General features: G+C 40.1%; 2 protein-coding genes across 6 annotated transcripts in view; one reads left to right on the plus strand and one right to left on the minus strand.

Moving 5' to 3' along the window:
• Positions 1 to 13,888, minus strand: part of foxm1 (forkhead box M1) — a 35,359-nt gene extending 21,471 nt beyond the window's left edge. Inside the window, exons 1-2 of one of the 3 annotated variants that reach the window (XM_043709404.1) lie at positions 13,624 to 13,888; positions 3,710 to 4,378 (exon numbers count right to left, since the gene is read on the minus strand). In XM_043709404.1, the coding sequence (XP_043565339.1) occupies positions 3,710 to 4,378; positions 13,624 to 13,672 (718 nt within the window). In that variant the 5' untranslated portion in view covers positions 13,673 to 13,888. The other 2 variants (XM_043709406.1, XM_043709407.1) reach the window with 2 other exon arrangements.
• Positions 13,889 to 13,984: 96 nt separating this feature from the next.
• Positions 13,985 to 22,478, plus strand: part of LOC122559618 (tubby-related protein 3-like) — a 136,178-nt gene continuing 127,684 nt past the window's right edge. For 2 of the 3 annotated variants that reach the window (XM_043709409.1, XM_043709410.1), the window contains exon 1: positions 13,985 to 14,139. In XM_043709409.1, the coding sequence (XP_043565344.1) occupies positions 14,120 to 14,139 (20 nt within the window). In that variant the 5' untranslated portion in view covers positions 13,985 to 14,119. The remainder of the gene's footprint in view (positions 14,140 to 22,478) is intronic. The other variant, XM_043709408.1, reaches the window with a different exon arrangement.

Here is a 22,478-nt window from a genome sequence, read left to right on the forward strand (position 1 = left end):
TAGAAAAAGGAGGCCATTTGGGATTTTCTAAGGTGGAATTGGTCATCCTGGGAATAGATACAGCAGAGGCGGAGGAATTGGGAATAAGGGATGGCGTTTTTACAGGAGATAGGGTGGGAGGAGGTGTAATCTAGGTAGCTGTGAGAATCGGTGGGCTTGAAATAGATGTCTGTGGTTAGTCAGTCGCTGGAGATGGAGATGGAGAGATCCAGGAAGGGGAGGGAGGTGTCCGAGATGGTCCAGGTGAATTTGAGGTCAGGGTGAAAGGTGTTAGCGAGGTTGATGAACTGTTCAACCTCCTCGTGGGAGCACGAGGTAGTGACGATAGTCATCGATGTAGCGGAGGAACAGGTGGGGGGTGGTGCCAATATAACTGTGGAAGTTATATTGGCAGGCATAGCTGGGTCCCATGCAAGTGCCCATGGCTACCCCTTTGCTTTGGAGGTAGTGGGAGGATTGGAAGGAGAAGTTGTTAAGTGTGAGGACGAGTTCAGCCAGATGGATGAGGGTGTTAGTGGAGAGTACTGATTGGGATGGCGTGAGAGGAAGAAATGGAAGTCTTGGAGGCCTTCGTCATGGTGGATGGATGTGTATAAGGACTGGATGTCCATGGTGAAAATAAAGCACTGCTGGCCGGGGAATGGAAATCGTGGAGGAGGTGAAGGGCGTGGGTGGTGTCCTGAATAAAGGTGGGGAGTTCCTAGACTAAGTGGGACATGGCCTGAACAATATTCAGGCTTGGGCAAATAAGGAGAAAGTACTATTTGTGCCACCCAGGTGGTGAGTGATGACAATGTCAAACAGGAAATTCTAGCCATCTTCCTTTACACTTTACAGCGTTACCATAATTGAATCCCCACCATCAACATCCTGCACTTCTATGTTTGGTATATCAGTCCATCCTGAATTTTAAGAGAGATTTTGAAACTTCAACAATCTATTTATAAATTTTAAACCCACCAGTTTGGATATGTTATGACACACCTCTATGTGGTATCATGTCCTAAAGTGGAACTTAAACCCAGATTTTCTGGTCCAGAAATAGGGACATTAGCACTGCACTACAAAACCCGCTATGCTGATATCAATGGTTTTGACACCTCTGCTTTTGACACCTCTATCTAATCTTCTCTTTACTTTATGAAATTGATAAATCTGTTTTCTGGGCACTTGAATGGAAATACTGACAGTCAGTGGGGCTGTTGTCTTGTGGGATGTTGCTAGGAGATGAGGGAAAGGAACAGACCATCTCTTTCATAACATGTTAAATATTGTGGAACTTACTGTATTCTTAAGAAAGGCTTGTTTTACTTTAGAGAAAATGATATCACACACATAGCTGCCTCCAACAAGGAAACTGATGAATTAAGGCATATGCCTTAAATTCAATAAACACTCAAAACCATAACATCAAAGTGTCTAAAGTAGTTGTAATTTCAGCTTTTGTTTGCTTGAAGAGTGGGGCTTTTTTGAGCACAGCCATGAGTTTTTCCACCACAATAGGTCTATCGAATACCTCCATAGATAATTCTGCCATGCACTTAGAAAAATCAGTTTGACAATTTAGCACATTCAAAAATATAAGAAAGTGGTTATATAATGTAAGTTGGAATTATAAACTGGAGCTTACTTGTGGGGAATCATTTAAGAACATTCTCAATGGAAATTCTTAGCATCTATACATCTTAGAGTCATAGAGATGTACAGCACTGAAACAGACCCTTCAGTCCACCACGCCCAAGCTGATCAGATATCCCAAACTAATCGAGTTCCATTTGCCAGCACTTGGTCCATATCCCTCTAAACCCTTCCTACTCATATACCCATCCAGATGCCTTTTAAATTTTGTAATTGTACCATCCTCCACCGCTTCCTCTGGCAGCTCATTCCATATACACAACACCTTCTGTGTGTAAAAGTTGCCCCTTAGATCCCTTTTAAATTGTTCCCCACTCACCTTAAACCTATGCGCTCTGGTTCTGGATTCCTGCACCTACTTTTCTACTTACCTATTCATGCCCCTCTATAACATCACCCCTCAACTCCAGGGAAAACACTCCCAGCTTATTCAACTTCTCCCTATACCTCAAATCCTTCAAACTTGGCAACATCCTTGTAAATCTTTTCTGAACCCTTTCAAGTTTCACAACATCCTTCTGATAGGAGGGAGACCAGAATTGTATACGATATTCCAAAAAATGGCCTCACCATTGTCCTATACAATGCAACATGATCTCCCAAATCCTATACTCAATGCTCTGACCAATAAAGGAAAGCATACCAAACGCCTTCACTATCCCATCTACTTGCAACTTTCAAGGAACTATGAGAAATTGTCTGTAAATTACTCAAAGAACAAAGGAAATTACATCACAGGAACAGGCTGTTTGGCCCTCCAAGCCTGCGCTGATCCAGATCCCCTATCTAAACCTGCCACCTATTTTCTAAGGATCTGTATCCCTTTGCTCCTTGCCCATTCATGTGTCTGTCTAGATACATCTTAAGTGATGCTATCATTCCTGCCCCTACCACCTCCACTGGCAATGTGTTCCAGGCAACTACCACCTTCTGCGCGATGAACCTTCCACGCATATCTCCCCTAAACCTTTCCCCTCTCACTTTGAACTCGTGACCCCTAGTTATTGTTCTCCACTCTGGGAAAACGTTTCTTGCTATCCAACCTTCTACACCTCTCATGGTTTTGTAAACCTCAATCAGATCACCCCTCAATCTCCGTCTTTCCAATGAAGATAATACTAATCTACTCAACCTCTCTTCATAGCTAGCACCCTCCATACCAGGCAATATCCTGGTGAACTTCCTCTGCACCCTCTCCAAAGCATCCACATTGTTTTGGTAATGTGGCTACCAGAACTGTACACAGTATTCTAAATGTGGCCGAACCAAAGTCTTATACAACTGTAACATGACCTGCCAACTCTTGTACTCAAGACCCTGTCCAAAGAAGGAAAGCATGCCGTACGCCTTCTTGACCACTCTACTAACCTGCATTGCCGCTTTCGGGGAACAATGACCTGCACACCCAGATCTCTCTGAACATCAATTTTCCCTAGGGCTTTTCCATTTACTGTATAGTTCGCTGTTGAATTGGATCTTCCAAAATGCATCACCTCGCACTTGTCCAGATTGAACTCCATCTGCCATATCTCTGCCCAACTTTCCAATCGATCTATATTCTGTTGTATTCGCTGACAATCCTCTTCACTATGTGCTACTCCACCAATCTTAAGTGTCATCAGCAAACTTACTAATGAGGCAACTCACACCTTCCTCCAAATCACTTATGTATGTGTTATCATTTATGTTATACTCATTTTACTAGACTGTAAGTTCATTTTATGCTTGTCCTCTATTTTCAGCAGCTGTTCTCAAACTGTCATAAATGCTCAATAATTATTTGAGAAATCAATAAATGAGATGTAATTTACAATATATAATCGAATTTGCTGGAAATCGTATGCATATGTCTACCTAGTAATTCCTATGTACAGCAAAAATTAAAAGAAAAATTATGCAAGTCTAAAAATAAAACCTTCTTAAAGAAAGCTACACATAAAATGCTTCCGGTAAGATATTTCATCTGAGGAAGATTTAGTATTTTGATCAGTGTTCCAACTTCTTTACAGAATAACATTTCTATCTAGTCTTCTTGTGTAGTCTTATGATCTCACAGGGCTCTGTTTCTTACCTGTACCAGCCTCTTGGTCATATAGAGATGAAGGCACTGGTGTTTGAGGTTCTTGAACCGAGCAATCATCCTCCTTTTTGATGCTAATATTACTTATAAAGTCCGGTATGGCCAACTTGCCACTAGAGTTAGCAACTGTTAAACTTGGCTCCTCCTGTAATTCCATGGATTTTTTTCCCCTTCCCAGAAGAGGTGCACATGGATCATTACTTTCCAAAGACTGGCTCTGGCGAGAGGAGGAAGTTGCATTACCGCTCAAAAGAATAAATTTCTTGGGTCCATTGGAGCCACTCTCCTTTCCCTTTGCCGTGAGTGCTGCTATGATGCTTTGAAGATCTGCATCTTTTGGAATTAACACAACCTGAGTGTTGGGCAGTGAAGGATGGTTTACAATCCGAATCCTCTCAGGGACTTTTTGTGTCTCAATGGCTGTGTGTTTCTGAGAGTGTCTTAAGTCATCCTTTGTTGAACAAGTGCTATCTGTGTCAAAACTTGTGGGCTCAGGTTTGTATTTACTTCCATTATTCTTGTCTTCAGGAGGATTCTCCTTTATATCTACTGGATTATTGAATGTCAGGGGACGCTTCCTCCTTTTCAGAATCAAAGGCCTTCTTGGACTGGCCTTCATTATTGTAACAGGAGCTTCTTCAGTAATACACCACATAGTGCCTGCAACAGTAGAATTCAATTAGAAACTCTCCACATTGCCAGAAATAAAAGTAACAATCAATTAACAGACTCAAATGCCAACTGTTAAATTCACTAGTTATGGGTTAGATTTATTTTGAATAACAATGAGATGCCACTCTTAGGCCATCACAGTGATTCAGTGGTCATCACTGTTACTTCACAGCACCAGGAACCCGGATTCAATTCTATCCTTGGCCGACGTCTATGTGGAGTCTGCTCATTTTCCCCATTTCTATGTGGGTTTCTTCCGGGTGCCCCGGTTTCACTCCCCACAGTCCAAAGATGTGCAGTTAGGTAGACTGACTATGTTAAATTGCTCACAGTATCAGGAATGTGCGAGCTAGGTGCATTAGCCATAGTAATTGCAGAATTACAGAGGTGGGGAGGTGGATCTGGGTGGGTACTCTTCAGAGGCTTGATTGGCCGAATGGTCTGCTTACACACTTTAAGGATTCTAAGAAATTGAATATTTTGATAAGGCAATTTATTTTGTCTCTGTAACTAATAGGTGTGTACAGTGAGAAAACAGATTATTGCAGCAGTTTGGTTCTGGTCAGAATTCAGGTGAACACTATCAGCGTTATCAAATTATACCAGAGAAACTGAAAAACAGGAACCTATGACATCTAAACTGTTTGTATCATCTCAGCATTCTTTTCAGTCCTAATTCTAATCTTCACTTACATTTAGACACTAAAAGTATTAAATAACAATAATCATAATTTTAATCTGTGTGGACAATCACTGATGATGAGACTTCAAGTACTCTCAACTTCTTGCATGAGGATTTCAGTTTTCAACTGAGCATCCCAGATTAACATGAATTCCAGAAGATTCATCCTTATAGTGAAATGTCTTATGCAATACCTAACCACCTTCTGATTGTCCCAATACATATCTACTCAGTTTTCCAATAGCAATTGTCCCAAATGACGAGATCTTTTGGAAAGTCATATTGTGTCACAAACATGGCCTCTAAGTAGTTATATACGTAGTGCATTCCCAATAATCCTTGAACATCAATCCTGTTACTAATGTGAAGCTAAGAGAGCTGTAGTTATTGTCTTTCTTTTCTAAATATTGCAACGATGTCAACTTGAAACCCACAATTCTCACAAACTAGTAAAGATTTGGGCCATCCGCTGACCCATGTTCTATCAATTAAGTGGATAAATAAAAATGAGCTAAAATGAAAGGGTAAAAAGAAAATAACGATTTCATTTGTTAGGCTACAATTAAGAATACTGTGAACAATGTTTGGGTGCTCATTACAGATCAAAAATATCCCATTCGAATATTTCCAATGGTTGAGAAACAATACTTGCAAGGAAAGAATTTAGCTACTAGGTCTAATTCCACTGGAGAAGAATGAAAGAAGGTTTAATCAATTCTTTCCTTGTACAGCATGAATGTTGAATGGATAAACTGAGGGATGTAAAACCAGTAGAGATCAAATAAGACATGAGAGTTAACGTTCTGAAGATTTGTGTTATTGAAAGGCACGGTCAGAGGTCACCATGGCTAGTTTACCCAGTATCCTCAGGAAAAGAACTACATAAATGTCCTCTCAGAGGCGAAGATACCGCCAATCTAATTGGCCTAACCAACTGACGGTACAAGTGTACTGTGCTTTAGAGTTAAGATCCAGTATATTCTCCATGGTCTCCTCATGACCGGTCTTGCGGTATAAACCAAATAACAATCCGATAATCATTGGATGTACCATAAGATGGTTGTTTTAGTAATGGGCATCCGGTCACATTGCCAAGGTGACAGACAGCGTTGGCTGGCGACGGACAAACGGCCGGATGGGGCGAGCTCCCAGCTGACACACGGCTCTAGAATCCAGGACCGTTGTTACAGTTTATTTCACCCTGAACTTAATGCGAATGACCGGGAGAGGGGTCCGGTACTGATCGGTTTTCGGGAGATACTGGAACCCACCACAGGTCCACGGTCCCTTCTCCCATTCACTCACCGGCATATTACTGGGATCCGCACGGCGGATCCAGCTGCCTCTCCCCGTTCACAATACCCCAACCTCCCTCGGCGTCTGCTAGAGTCCGATATAGTGTATCAAGGTCACTGTCCCTCCGCCAGTTGCTGGTTTGGATAAAGGCAGCGATTCTCTGGCCTCGGGCTGGATTTTGCAGCCTCCGTGTCCGAGCTCCGGCTCCAGAATCTGCTGATTTTTTTGTTACAGTTTGGAGCCAGTTGGATCTTTTTGAATTTCTAGCGTTCTGTCAACACGAACCAATCGAATCATTCCGTTGAGACCAGGTGGTACGGGTGCGTCCAATCAACGAGCTTAACGCATCTGGTTGGCATGTTTCTTTAGAACGCGAATGTGCCAATCAGAGGCAACGGTGATGCGAAGCCGTTTGGCGCCAGACAACCAATAGGAGCAGGGCAGCTGTGTCCTTCACCCAATAGGAAGGGTGCAGCTACTCCAGAGGGTGGGGAATTTTAAAGCGGGACGGATGAAGTTGGAAAGAGCCATTAAAATTCGCGATCGGAGCAGTAGGTATGGACTGGACAGAAACAGTCAAGTGGCTATTGCAGTCATAGGCCTGGGTCTTTTTTTAAGGAAATGGCGAGACAACATTTTGTAATTATTTAACGAGATCTAAATCTTAATATAGTGCGGTTAGGATAGCGACATTACTGCATACATGGAACAAAAAAAGAGTGGCTAGACACAGCTTGGTTTGAAACATCGGTCAACACTGCCTCTGAGACAGGAAGCGTAGAGGTTGGTAACATGGTTTTATCAAATATAGGATTTTAAGCACAGAAACAACTCGTCCTTCTAAAATAGCTCCCTTGTTGTTTAATTGTACTATCTCGTTTTACTTTATCTCATCCTCCTATTTTTTTCTCCTTCTACTTGTTTCCTTGAATGCGTCTGAATTTGACGCAGCAAATGGTCTCTAATGCATAAGTCTATTCAACATGTTTTAAACAGGATAAGTCTGATTATGCATAAAGTTTGTAAAGTAATGCATATACCATGCTTGTCCCCTTTTGGAATAGCACAACTAGAAAGAACAACGGAGTTATTATTAACACTGTGGGGAATATTACAGTGTAACACCATCGAAGCAAATACAAAAGAACATGAAACTACGCACTCAAACTGTTCGGTACGCCCAGGAGGTAAGTATTGCACCATCTGACAAGCTTAACTCATGCTTTTATTTTAAAACGTGGGGTTTTCTGAACGATTGGTAAAAGGACATGCTGCCTCACAGCTTAAAGTTGATTTTATTGCAATGGGTCAGTGTTAAATTTCAGAAATTGAGACACTGAAGAGTGTTTTTGTTTTAGAATATCAAAAAGTGAGGATACCAGTGTTGCAACCAGTAATCGGAGTTGTTGTGAACACCCATACTAAAAGACATTTAAATAACAGTTTACTTGTTTAAATAACAAGCTGACATTGTTCAGACAAATAATTGTTCCTGGAAATATTTAGTAATGGTATTTACTGTCTTGAAACAATTAGTGTATTTTTACATCAAATTTATAGTAATACTGGGGAAGAGGAATGTGCTAGTAAGAACTTAAACATCTGGAATACAATAACACCACTATATATTCTGGCAAATCTCTTCAGATTGTTCCCTTTAAGTCCATCTTGTTTTGTCAATTTTGTACCCCTCCAGATTGAAGCCTCTTGGCAATTACAGGTCAACACTTTCCTAGAAAACTAAATACAAATATGGCTCAGTTTCTCCCTTTTAGCTGCTGAATACAATGTTCAGTATTATAACTTTTTTTTTAAATTTTAGAATTGGCAAAGAAATTACTTATTTTCTGCACCAAGGCATACTCTGTTTAGGATTTATTTTTGTGCTACTATTGCATGAAATTAACAAAACAACTATCTAATCTGGGAGTAAGTAGAAGAGGTCAGAGTGGATCATGTGGGCTAGCACAGTGCTAAGAGATGCCCTTGCCAAAGATATTGTAACCTGTGTTTTTAAAAAAAATAGATTCAGTGTTTACATAGGCAGATTGCTGTATTTGGGGTACATGATAATGATGACTCTGCAAGTGCAAGGAGAGGAGCACTTCTGAGTCGCCAGATCTTCTTCCTGGGCACCATGCCCAATTAGCCACTCCCCTTCCCCAGATAGCCTAAAACTGTTCTTTTCAACTCTATATAATGCAATATCTCTTCTTTAAATATAGTTTATGAAGGATAGAATTGGAATCAATCTTTACATGTTTTCAAAAGTATTTCTTTAGCCCTTGTGCATTAGCCTCAACAACCTGTTTATAGGACACAAATAATTACCAGTGAACATCCATCATCTTCATATAATTAAACTTGATAAAATTAACAAAAGAAATATGTGTGAACTGCAATAGTACTGCTTCTCTGCTCATAAAGGGAGGGATATGATTGAATGGAATATGGTGCCATGAACTCAAATGTTTATTTTTATTGTTTGAATCTGACCAAAACTGAAAACACAATTTTCTTTTTCCCTGATGTTGGATATAATCTGGCAGGCTTGAGTTAGTTATTCTACTATTACCTTTTTAAAGAAAACTTGTGACAAAGAACATTTTAATTTTTTAAAAACTATTTTTGCTCCTTGCTATAAGATGGTCAACAATGTTCTATGTTTACCAGCAAATATAAATGTATCTGACACAGCTATCCATGGCAAAAACTGTACTAACTTAGTTGACGTTTTCTAATTCAGCAAAGTCTAGGTATCCACTTGACCTTGCACGTTTTTCACACATTTGTCCACTGAACTATTGCAGAAAGACCAGTTTAATTTATTTATTTTTAAAAAATCTATTCCAATTAATTCCAAGGCTAAGATGTAGGATGCTTGATGCCCCGCAAGAAGAAGCCTAGCCAATCCAAGAAGCCCCCTCTGCAGTTTTTGGAGAGTCCACAAAAAGGAGAGAAGGTCATACAAGTAGTGCCTCTTCAATCTGCAGTAAATCCACGTCATGTATCCTGTGTACCAATTGACCAGAAATCTTCCTTCACTTGGGTATGTGTTTTTTTTTAATACTTAAGAATACACTACCAGTTTTGACGACCACACAGTCTGATCCCCTATGCACCTTAAGTGCCTTTACAATATAGGCTTGCATTGTCACATTGATAGTCACAAGCCTATAGCATGTCTCTTTTTTTGGGTAATTCTGTTCAGATCCATATTGTCAAATATTGCTATGCAGAAACCAGCTGTCCCAAACTGATACTTAATGGACAAAAATTGTAAATTAGTTACAAATGTAACTAAGTTCTATATTATTCCTTTTAAAATCAGTGTTCCATAAGTAAGCATATTGGATGATTAAACTGTGATAGAGTTTGAATAATCATTCCAGGTTTATTCTCTTTGAAAATGTAATTTTTGTTAATTGATATTAAGATAAGATAATAGTCCTAAAATATTGTGACATCTAATGTTATCCATGTTTCTTCCGTCCTCACTGCACAATATGTAGGCTGCTCAATCAAGGCACTCTGGTGCACTGCTAGGGGGCTGCTGCCTTGGGTGCATGTATAAGATTGTGTGGGATTATTGACAAAAAAACCACTTGAGTTATTCCTAATGTCCCAGCCAATAATTAACAATCAATTGTGTTACAAAGATGGATTGTCCATACATTAGCACATTGTGGGAGTTTGCTGCACATAAATTGTCTCTTGTATATCCTACAACAATAACTACATTTCAAAAGCACTTTCTTGGCTGTTTTAAGATGGAGCTGAAAATGTGTTGCTGGAAAAGTGCAGCAGGTCAGGCAGCATCCAAGGAACAGGAGAATCGACGTTTCGGGCATAAGCCCTTCTTCAGGAATCTGCAGCCCTCACTTTCTCCTCCTGTTTTAAGATGCAGGATGGTTATGCATAGAAATATAGATGTACAACATGGAAACAGATCCTTCCATTCCAACTCGTCCATGCTGGCCAGATATCCCAACCTAATCTAGTCCCATTTGTGAGCACTTGGCTCATCTCCCTCAAAGCCCTTCCTGTTCATATACCCATCCTTTTAAATGTTGGAATTGTACCAGCCTCCACCACTTCCTCTGGCAGCTCATTCCATACACGCACGACCCTCTGCGTGACAAAGTTGCCTCTTAGGTCCCTTTACTATCTTTTCCCCTCTCACCCTAAACTTATGCCCTCTAGTCCTGGCCTCCCTCCACCTCAGGGAAAATACTTTGCCTATTTATTCTATCCATGCTCATCATGATTTTATGAACCTTGAAGGTCACCCCTCAGCCTTTGTTCCAGGGAAAACAGCCCCAGCCTATTCAGCCTCTCCCAATAGCTCAAATCCTCCAACATCCTTGTCCCCACAGGAAACCATTTCTTTTCCAGGTGTTGCCATAGTTTGAATTTTTGGACACCACAGTTGAAGGACCAACACGAGAACAACACAAATGTAACATCCTTGTAAATCTTTTCTGAACCTTTGCATATCTCACAACATCTTTCCGATAGGAAGGAGACCAGAATTACACGCCATATTCCAACAGTGGCCTAACCAATGTCCTATACAGCTGCAACATGACCTCCCAACTCCTTTACTCAATACTCTGACCAATAAAGGAAAGCATACCAAACACCATCTTTACTATCCTATCTACCTGTGACTCCACTTTCAAGGAGCTATGAACCTGCACTCCAAGGTCTCTTTGTTCAGCAACACTCCCTAAGACCTTACTGTTAAGTGTATAAGTCCTGCTAAGATTTGTTTTGTGAAAATGCAGCACCTCTCATTTATCTATCTGCCACTCTTCAGCCCATTGACCCATCTGATTAAGATCTCATTGTAATCTGAGGTAACCCTCTTTGCTGTCCATGACACCTCCAATTTTGGTGTCATCTGCAAACTTACCACCTATCCCTCCTATATTCATATCCAAATAATTTATATAAATGACAAAGTAGTGGACCCAGTACTGATCCTTGTGGCACTCCACTGGTCACAGGGCTCCAGTATGGAAAACTACTCTCCACACCACCTTCCACCACCACCTGTATCCAAATGGCTAGCTCTTCCTGTATTCCATGACATCTGATCTTGCTAATTAGTCTCCCTTTTCTTTTCCAGGTATTGCCACAGTTTGAATTGTTGGACACAACAGTTGAAGGACCATCACGAGAACAACACAAATGTAACAAATCTGATCGCACAACACGACATAATTACAAAAAGAAGCAGAACACTACACTAAAAGCAGTAGCTGAGAGAAAACTGTGCAATAACTTTGTTCCTTTGACCTTTCTGGGCTGTGATGAGTTGCCTGTTCAGAAGGAGAACCACAAATTTCATTCTGGCCCCAGTCAGAAAGTTGAAACTCTTGGTCAAGCTCGACTACCAACAAATAAAACGTCACTTATGGGCATCACTCACCAAGCATTCAAAGATGACAGTCCCTTTGGTAGAGTTCAAAATATAGGTGTCTTGGGTCAGAAGCTCAAATGTAACCACCGAGGATCTGTGGCAAAGGGCTTGTTTGGCAAAATGAACTTTGTCACAAGTTCAATAGGGAATATACCACACAGTTCTATGAAATGCTCCACTTTCAGTTCTCCATTGTATTGTGTAAACCATCAAAATTGTGCAGAGTCTGTTGGTAAGGAGGTCTCCCTTTCTGATTGCATTGCTCAATCAAATGATGAGGATTTCATTCTGCCACACGTTAGCACTCCTACAATTGATAGCTTACTTCCAGTGCGTAGCTTGAGAAGAAATATTAGTAAATTAAGGGACAGAACACCAGACGTATCCAATAGGATCTCTTTCCAAAGCAGACCAGAGGACTACTTGGGCACAAGTTATGGACTGAATGATTTTTCTGAAGCATGCCTAACTCCTGAAGTTTGGGTGCAGGACACTCCAGAGCATGAATATGGACTCAAAGCAACCTGGCGAAGACGGCCAGACATCATGCAGTATCTGAAAGATCGTGGAAAATTAACCAGTAGTGATGTGCTTGTTGGTAAATAAAGGGATACTTGACAAAAAAAAAGCAAATAGTAATAAGCCTTTCAGTTTAAATGGTATTGACATGTAATTTAGTTACTATTTACCACTTATTAAGAATATCTGGGAAATTGACTGATTGAAGCTACATGAGCATTATCCTTTGACCTGTCAACATGGCTATGCAGCTCACAGGTTCTGAATTCTTTCACACATACTGGGTTCAAAATATAAAATCTTGATTTTCAACTGTGGCATTTCTCATGTCAGTGCAACAGAGGGTCCAGACTCCATTTAAATATCTGAATGTAATACAGAATCAGATGTGATTTTGTGGGAATGAATTGTAATTCGCTCATGCCCATAACAACTATGCTGTATATCTTTTATTAGTAATGTGTTTCAAGTGATCAATTAAAACATTTTTTTGCTTTTGCTTCCACATTTTTAGAATAAAAGTCATTATTGTCAGCAAACTATAAGAATTCTATCTCATAGATTTGTTTGAATTCAAATTTCATTTTTGATTTTGGGTCATAGCATAAAATGACCTAAAACCTGTTTTTTTAAAAAAATAACAATTTGAATTAAGTTGAGGAGTGGCTAATTTAAGAAATGGAAATAATTTACTGATGTTTAACATCAGCATTGCCTAGTAACTGTGAGCTGGGAATATATGGAAAATAAGTTCCTCTACATGATCCCTCTATCTTTTCCTCTGCTCAACAGCAATAAGATGTAAAATTACAAGGAAAACAAACTGGAAAGAAGAGGATTAACAACATTTTTAATGTAATTTTTGTTTTTTTTTAAAGCTCTTTGGGGATAGGTGGATGATTGAAGTTAGGTTGTGATCAAAAGTTTTAAATAGCTTGAAGTATGGAGTGTGGTCAATGGGAAGCTGGTCTAGAAACGATAGGAATCCTTCACTTCCCAAAATGGTATATTGAGACCACTAGATAAATTCTCTGAGCCTTTTCAGGAAAGCTTGACATTTTTTTGTATGAACTGGAAGACTGGATCAGTAACTTATTCAAAGGTTGCCAACTTCTGGCTACGTTGACTGAAGAGTGAAATAATATGCTATTCTCAACATACGTTCCGGCAACTACCTATAATAATCCTAAACTGCATGCTAGGAAATGAGTGTAACCATATCTGTGGGAATGGATAATATCTCTCACCGCTGAGTCAAGTGATGTACTATCCTCCGTTTTGGCTACATCAGCTCAGGAAAGCTGTACTGACCTTTCAGGAGTTGAAGTGTAGATTCATCAGAATCGTACCGGGATGGCATAATGCAGGTTACATGAGCATGGTTTGTATTCTCATGACTTTAGAAAACGGAGGGGGCCATCTAGTTGAGCAGTGCAGGCTGGAGGTTCGTCTGCACCACAGGGGAGCCTTCACAAGCCATGAGGATGCTCCCGAATACATTGTCTGTGCACTACATAAATATTACCGAGCAACTGGGAATGATTCCAGGATTTTGGCTGTTCCAGAAAGGACCTTACGTTACCTTTTACTGAAGAAACTGCTTGAAAACAAGTCTTTGATTAGAAAGGCCCTGGCTGAATGGGATGACGTGTCTAGGTGGGAGAGAGGCGGGAGGACCAATGGGAATGGTTTTTGTTGGAGGGTACGTTGCTAGGGGCCTGGGCTCCTGGAGTGTGTGGAAGTTCAGTGACGGAGCGGGAGCGGGAGACAGGAGCGGCCGCCAGCACCATAGCAACGGTGCCCAAAGATGTCCTATTACAGCGTCAGGTAGAGAAAGAGCGGCGGGGAGGGAATGGGAATGGGAATATCAGAGAGAGAAAGAGAGAGAGAGAGGAGTGGGGTGGGTAGTGAAGGGGGAATGCAGCCTGTTAATTGCTGGGTACCGGGCGCACACTCTTAACTGCTCTGCACCGAACTCGCCCTTGTATTGGGCATTGCCAAAACTTGGCTATGCAGGCATTTCAATCTGGAAGCAGCATTTTGAGCAAAATCTGTTACTAATCTCCAGATGCGTGGATTTTTCCACTGTAAGTTGTTCGAGGCTGTCACTTTCACACATCAGAGGGTACGGCGTTATTTTTAGTGCAACAATCTGTCTTGAATGTTGCAGCATTTTGACGTGTATTATTTAAAAATTATCAACACATAAATCACACATAACAATCTGAAAGTCTGAAGATGGGACGTCTTCCTCTCTATTTTCAATTATCTTTGTTTTGCTAACAGCAAAATTCCTTTGTACAACACTTTTGCAGCTGTTACGTAGATTTTTTTTGAAACTTCTGAAATTAGTTTAAACGATATTTTAATGAATCTATTTGTAATGTGCTTTACGGAAATAGTTTGTAAATGTCAATTTCCTTTTTGTACCAAGTTATTTTAAATAATACAGTTTTCAAATAGTTTGTAGGTACGATTCATAGTCAAAGCTGAAAATTAATTTTGGGTCTTAAGCTCTTGTGAGGAATCGCTATTTTGTTGGTGTGTTTCTGAACTTGAAAATTTGCAGCTTTGACTGTTCACCTTTTGACATTGTTACCTAATTGCTTTCACTCTGCTGCTGAGTTGAACACGATGTACCCTATTGATGCTGATAAACTCAAGTTAATGATCTTATGTCTTCGCTGCTCTTGAGGCTATTGTGACTTGTAGCCCTTTTATTTATGTTTAAGATTTAGTTACTTATATTGTAGAAATAAGGAATTGAACTTTCATTTTTTATGTTATTTCAGCGGTAGACAGCTGCAGAATATTTTAGATTATCATTTACAATTTTACGGGCTGTTTATATTCCATTTTTACATGCCAAATTAAACTGGAGCTGACTAAAGATATTTGTTGTGAAAAGATGCTATGCTTCTATTTATAGTATTTCTATTCTACAGTCAAAGATTTATTATGACAGTTATTGTTGCAAATGCTTTACATCATACATGTGTCCAGAGTAATGCCAGTTATTGTGATGCCATAAGCTATATTATGCACATATTAAGTGTATTTTCCATATAAATGAGCACACAAATTGTTTTCTTCATAATATGAGAACAATGGCTGATGTCACAATGGTTATAAAGCTCTGATACTTTGTGAAGTCATGAAGCAGCCTTCAGCATGGAGATAACAAATAAACTAATGTTTACAGTATGAATTACATAAGCTACAATCAGATGATTTGGACCAGTTGGTCTTTGCCAGTGATCATGCTCCACAAAAGCATCTTCGAGCCCTATAATTAACCCTTTCAGTCTTATCTGTTTATTTCTTTAAATGCGTCTATGCTATTCAACTCAACTCCTCCTTGTGATAGCACATTCCAGCTTAAGATTGAATTCGGGACAGGCAACAACAGCAAATTACATTTGTATTATATATTTAACATACCAAGGTGTTTCACAGGACCATTTTAAAATCATGTAAAATGATAATCCTCATAAGGATACATTTGTATTGATAACCATAAGGTTGCTCAAATATATAGGCTTCACAGAGTTTCATGTAGGAGGAAACTGAGGTGTAGAGGTTTTGGGAATTCCAGAGCTTGCTAACTGAAGCCATTAATGACAGCAATTATGATAGGAAATTAACTGAAGAACACAAGGTAGAAGCAGGAGTAGTCTGTCTGTACCCAGTTCAGCCATCTAACACCATTATGGACTTCAACTCCATTTTCACTGAGATACCACAAATCCTTGTATCCCAAATGTAAATATGTTCAACAATGCAGAACCTACAACTGTTTGGTGTAGAGAATTTCATAGATTTATAATGCTTTTAGAGTCATAGAGATGTACAGCATGGAAACACACCCTTTGGTCCAACCTGTCCATGCCGACCAGATATCCCAACCCAATCTAGTCCCACCTGCCAGCACCCAGCCCATATCCCACCAAACCCTTCCTATTCATATACCCATCCAAATGCCTCTTAAATGTTGCAATTGTAGATATGATCTATATGAACTTCAGTAAGGCGTTTGACAAGGTTCCCCATGGGAGACTGATTAGCAAGGTTAGATCTCACGGAATACAGGGAGAACTAGCCATTTGGATATAGAACTAGCTCAAAACAGAGGGTGGTGGTGGAGGGTTATTTTTCAGACTGGAGGCCTGTGACCAGTGATGTGCCACAAGGATCGGTGCTGGGTCCTCTATGTTTTGTCACTTACATAAATGATTTGGATGCGAGCATAAGAGGTACAGTTAGTAAGTTTGTAGATGACACCAAAATTGGAGGTGTGGTGGACAGCGAAGAGGGTTATCTCAGATTACAACAGGATCTTGATCAGATGGGCCAATGGACTGAGTAGTGGCAGATGGAGTTTAATTCTGATAAATGCGAGGTGCTGCATTTTGGGAAAGCAAATCTTAGCAGGACTTATACACTTACTGGTAAGGTCCTAGGGAGTTTTGTTGAACAAAGAGACCTTAAAGTAAGTGCAGGTTCATAGCTCCTTGAAAGTGGAGTATCTCAGCAAGAGGCCCAGCAATAATTTCTCTAGCTTCTCACAGAGTTCTAGGGTACACTTGATCAGGTCCTGGGGATTTATCCACCTTTACACGTTTCAAGACATCCAGCACTTCCTCCTATGTAATATGGACATTTTGCAAGCTGTCACCATCTATTTCCCGACAGTCTATATCTTCCATATCCTTTTCCACAGTAAATACTGATGCAAAATACTCATTTAGTATCTCCCCCATTTTCTGCGGCTCCATACAAAGGCTACCTTGCTGATCGTTGAGGGGCCCTATTCTCTCCCTGGTTACCCTTTTGTCCTTAATGTATTTGTAAAAACTCTTTGGATTTTCCTTAATTCTATTTGCCAAAGCTATCTCTTAAGTATACTCCTCCTTCCTTTATACTCTTCTAAGGATTCACTTGATCTATCCTGTCTATACCTTACATGTGCTTCCTTCTTTTTCTTAACCAAACCCTCAATTTCTTTAGTCATCGTAGAGATATGTAGCACCGAAAAAGACCCTTTGGTCCAACTCTTCTCTGGCAATCAGATATCCCAAATTAATAGCCTGGGCTATTTTCCCTGGAGCTTCAGAGGCTGAGGGGTGACCTTATAGAGGTTTATAAAACCATGAAAGCAAGGGTAGAGTAAATAGACAAGGTCTTTTCCCTGGGGTGGGGGAGTCCAGAACTAGAGAGCATAGCTTTAGGGTGAGAGGGGAAAGATTTAAAATGGACCTAAGGGGCAACTATCAGAGGAAGTGGCAGAGGCTGGTACAACTACAACATTTAAATGGCATCTGAGTGGATATATGAAAAGGAAGGGTTTAGAGGGATATGGGCCAAGTGCTGGCAATTGAGAAGAGATTTCTTCCTTTCTTAGTTTTAAGTGATTGACTCCTTATCTTGAAACTCTGATCCCTTGCTGTAGTTTTCCCAGCTGGCAGCTAAAACTGTCCGCCCTATCGAGCACTTTAAAAATCTTGAATGTTTCAAAACAATTTTCTGTCATTTTATATATTGCGGATAATATAGGCTTAGTTCACTCAGGCTCTTATCATAGGACAATCCTGTCTTCCTTGTGGACGATCTAGTGAACCGTTGCAGTACTACCTCCAATGCATTTCTTTAAATGGGGAGAATAAAGCTGCATGTAGTATTCCATGTGTGGTCTCACCAAAGCCCTGTGCAATTGTAACAAGCTGTCTTTATTCTTGTACTACAATCTTCTCACAATAAAGACTTGATTGCGTGCTAAATTTATATTCCTTGTATGAGTGCATTCTAATATTTGTGAACATCAATATTAACACATTTTGCAGTTTTTAGAAATGCATTGCCTTTTTCAACTAAACTGAAAAACCTCACACTTCCCATATTAAATTTCACCCATCACCCTGTGGCCTACTTACTCCCTTAATCTGTCTATTCTCTTGCCTCTGAGTCATTCTCAAAACTTGTAGTCTTATTGCAATGATGAACTAAAATACAAACTTATTAACCTTTTAAAATCTCATCAACTAATTTAATACCAAATCCAAAGTTTTGTTTTTTGGAGAAAAACACTTGAGCTGCGACATTTTAAAATGGTTGCCAAACTCTCAGGACGATGTAAAGGAATGTCTACATGTGAATATTAAAACCATCTTCTGGAATGTACATCTCCCAATGAGACCTTCAGTTGTCCCTCTGTGTTTTCATCTGCAGGTATTACCACCTATTGGGCAGCAAAGTGGTTCACTGGGTTCTGGCACTGGCCTTTGGTAACTGTCTGTGTGGAATTTCTATGTTCTCTCCATATCTGCATGGGTTTCTGCTGAGTGTTCCAATTTCCTCATTGCAGTCCAAAGATTGCAGATTAGGTGGATTGGCCATGCTAAATTGCCCCATAATGTTTAGGGATGTTTAAGCAAGGTGTATTAGCTGTGATTAATGCAGGGTTATAGACATAGGATGTGTGGGAGTGGGTATAAGAGGGGATGCTCTTGGAAGGATTAGATTTGATGAGCTGAATGGCCTCAATCTGTACCATAAGGATCCTATAATTACTGGGACAAAGACTTCAATCCAAAGATGGATCAGTTAATGGTTAGTTTTTTTTTGAGGAGATGGGTAATGATAGCAGAATTAAAGGAGATATGGACATTTGAAGTTGGGACTCTTTATGATATTGTATCAGCTTGAATTAGTTTATTTGGAATTGGATTAAGGGAACCCCCCCCAGTTGGTCTAATAAACAACAGGACATTGGAGGAGATAGAGAAACTGGAGGAAGAACACAGATCAGGGCTTGGACAAAGAGTATAATTTGACTGTTTTTCTGGTGGGTTTCTAGAAAGAAGAGAGCTGGCAGAACTGAGCTTATGCTCGAAACGTCAACTCTCCTGCTCCTCAGATGCTGCCTGACCGGCTGTGTTTGTCCAGTACCACATTTTTTGACTCTGATCTCCAGCATCTGCAGTCTTCATTTTCTGATTTAATAGTTTCACACTTGGAGATAGAGAAGTCTATGAGCACCTTGCACTTTTTTGATGGGGATTTGGGTAGAGCGAAGTTTAAAATCGAGAAAGAAATTGGGAGTTATCCAAGTTTTTCCTAGAATTGTGAACAATTTTAACAGATAAAATAGGAGTTGGTAGTGTTTTTAAAAAGTCCTGCCAGATCTGTTGGTGTTGGGCTAAATCATTTGTGCAGCCATATCCTTTCAAGCATACCTTCCTTTGACTCAAAAGATGAGGGCCCCAATGTAAACAGCTAAGGAACTGGGAGCTAGCACATCAAAGGTAGAGGTGATGGTATGGTTGAGCAAACCAGCTGCCGCAGAAATGTGATGAATGGAAGGCCAAAGCTAAACACAAAGAGCAGTTATGCAAACTAGAAAGTAGCTTTTTCCAGGAGTAGACAGGGGAGGAGGTGGTGTTGCAGTGTGCTGATTTTGAGTGCTACAAGGGATTGATCAGGAATGACCTTGCCTGTGATTGAAACTGAGATTAGCAAGACCACATGAGATGGCAAGGCCAAGGGAACCATGACCAGCGGTTGGAGACGTTACATGGAAGGAGAGATTCTGGAAGAATAAGAGTACAGTGAACTTGAAGGAAAGAGAATGATGAGCCGAGATGGAGACTTGATCATAAAATATTTCTCCGTTTTATCCATTCATTTTATTCTATTTGTCATTTGCACTGCTGAATCTTAAAATGCACAATGCCATTGGGTTAAACCAGACCATGTTATAATTTTAAAGTTGGAAACGAAATTTCAATGCACAAAGAATAAGAAGAAAAACAAGTTTCTGTTGGGATTGATTGTGTAAATTTCTGTAAGTTGCTGTTAAATTATAAAAGCCATTGTGATATTAGGTATTATTTAAGCATTGTAAATGCTGCACAGAAATTGTCTTGTCCAGCAATGTACTGTTGAAAATTAATTAGAGTCTAGCTAATTTGAGACTTATTGCATCACTTTGGCCATGATTAAACCGGATGTAAGTTTGTTCGCTGAGCTGGAAGGTTTGTTTTCAGACTTTTGTCATCATAGGCTCACTGATGATGTTACCTAGTAGGATGACAACACATCTGAAAACGAGCCTTCAAGCTCAGCGGGCAAACTTACATCCAGAACCTCAACCTGAGTTACAAAACTTTTCCAAACTTGCTATGATTACAACGTTCCATTGTCCCAAGTTTTCTTAAACTCTACATCAACGTTCTTGTAATAAACTTTGATTTAGCTTTCTCAACTGTATATGTTTTACAATTAGTCATAGAGATAAACATTATTGAAAAAGACCCTTCAGTCCAATTCATCCATGTTGATCAGATATCCTAAATTAATCTAATACCGTTGCAAGCATTTGGCCCATATCCCTTTAAACCCTTCCTATTCATATACCCATCCTGATGTCTTTCAAATGTTGTAATTGTACCTGCCTCCACCATTTCCTCTGGCAGCTTATTCCATTCATGTTCCACTCTTTGTGTGAAAACGTTGCCCCTTGGGTCCCTTCTAAATCTCCCCCCCGCCCCCCCCCCCCCAAAAAAAAACTATCCTCTCAAGTTCTGGACTCTCCCAACCCAGTGAAAAGACCTCGTCTATTTATCTTATTTATGGAATTTGGTAGGAAAAATAAATTATTTCCAACATACTTTCATGCAAATCTTATTTATATTATACATTTGTCCATTCAGTAATATCTATGCTGTGGGTGCCCAATGTAGATTTTCGATCATTGTACTCCTGTGTTGACTTCATTCTATTGTGCCCTTGCAATGTCTACCTCAAAGACTAACTAAGTTTTAGTCACGTTGCTTTCTTTCTTGCTCGTTGTAGCATTACGAATAGTGTGAACTTGAGCAGCTCATGGAGAGAAAATGCTAAGCAATACATCAAATGGCTGCTGCTTCACTGCTGCATTTTACAGATAATTGCCAAATTATAATTTGAACTAAACTTTGTCAGCAAGCAAACAATCATGTAAGTGAAGGAGTAAAGAGGAACCTAGCATGCTCGTTGTTACTGACTCTATGACTGTTTCACATGCCAATCAAATGGAAAATTAGTGCGTTAAACAGGTTTTGTTTAATTTTTTTATGGGATCTGAGTGTCATTGGCTAGGCTACATTTATTGCTTAATTAAGCCAAAATTTCCAGAAGGCATTGCTGTGGGTCTGGAGTTGTATGTAGTCCAGATCAGGTAACAATGGTAGATTTCCTTCTTTAAAGACATTAGTGAACCAGATTGCTTTTTATGACCATTGAGAATGATTAACTAGTTTATATTTTGCAATCATTTACTTGCAGATTTTTATTGAATTAAAATTTCAAATTCAAATTCAAATGATGAGTTTTAAACTCATATCCCCATTTGTGTGGGTTTCTGGATTTGGGGTAAGGTGGGGGAGGGGAAATGAGGAAACTGATGAAGTCCACATTGATGGCCTGAAGTTGAAGTATTCTGAGGTGGAAGATGAGGTGATCTTCCTCCGGGCGGTGGGGGAGGCCCAGGACCTGCATGTCCTCGGCAGAATGGGAGGGGGAGTTGAAATGTTAGGCCACGGGGTGGTGGGGTTGATTTGGTTTGTCCTGGAGATGTTCCCTAAAGGGTATCAATGTGGACTTCACCGTTTCCTCATTTTTCCTCCCCCCACCTTACCTCAGTTCCAACCTGCCAGCTCAGCACCATCCTTATGACCTGTCCTACCTGCCAATCTTCCTTCCCACCTATCTGCTCCAACCTTCTCTCTGATCTATCACCTTCATCCCCACCTCCATCCACCTATTGCACTCTTAGCTACCTTCTCCCCAGCCCCACCCCCCTCCCATTTATCTCTCCACCCCAGAGGCTCCCTGCCTCATTCCTGATGAAGGTCTTTTGCCTGAAACGTCGATTTTCCTGCTCCTCGGATGCTGCCTGACCTGCTTTGCTTTTCCAGCACCACTCTAATCTTGACTCTAATCTCCAGCATCTGCAATCCTCACTTTTGCCTTTCTGGATTACTAGTCCAGTGACAACCAGTATACCACTGCGTGAATTTAAAAAAAACAAGCTCCAAGAGGATATGCAACATAGTCATAGAGATGTACAGTGCAGAAACAGACCCATTGGTCCAACTCGTCCACGTCGACCAGATAAATCTGCCAGTATT

This window comes from Chiloscyllium plagiosum, chromosome 19, assembly GCF_004010195.1.
Source record: "Chiloscyllium plagiosum isolate BGI_BamShark_2017 chromosome 19, ASM401019v2, whole genome shotgun sequence".
NCBI classification, from domain to species: Eukaryota; Metazoa; Chordata; class Chondrichthyes; order Orectolobiformes; family Hemiscylliidae; genus Chiloscyllium; species Chiloscyllium plagiosum.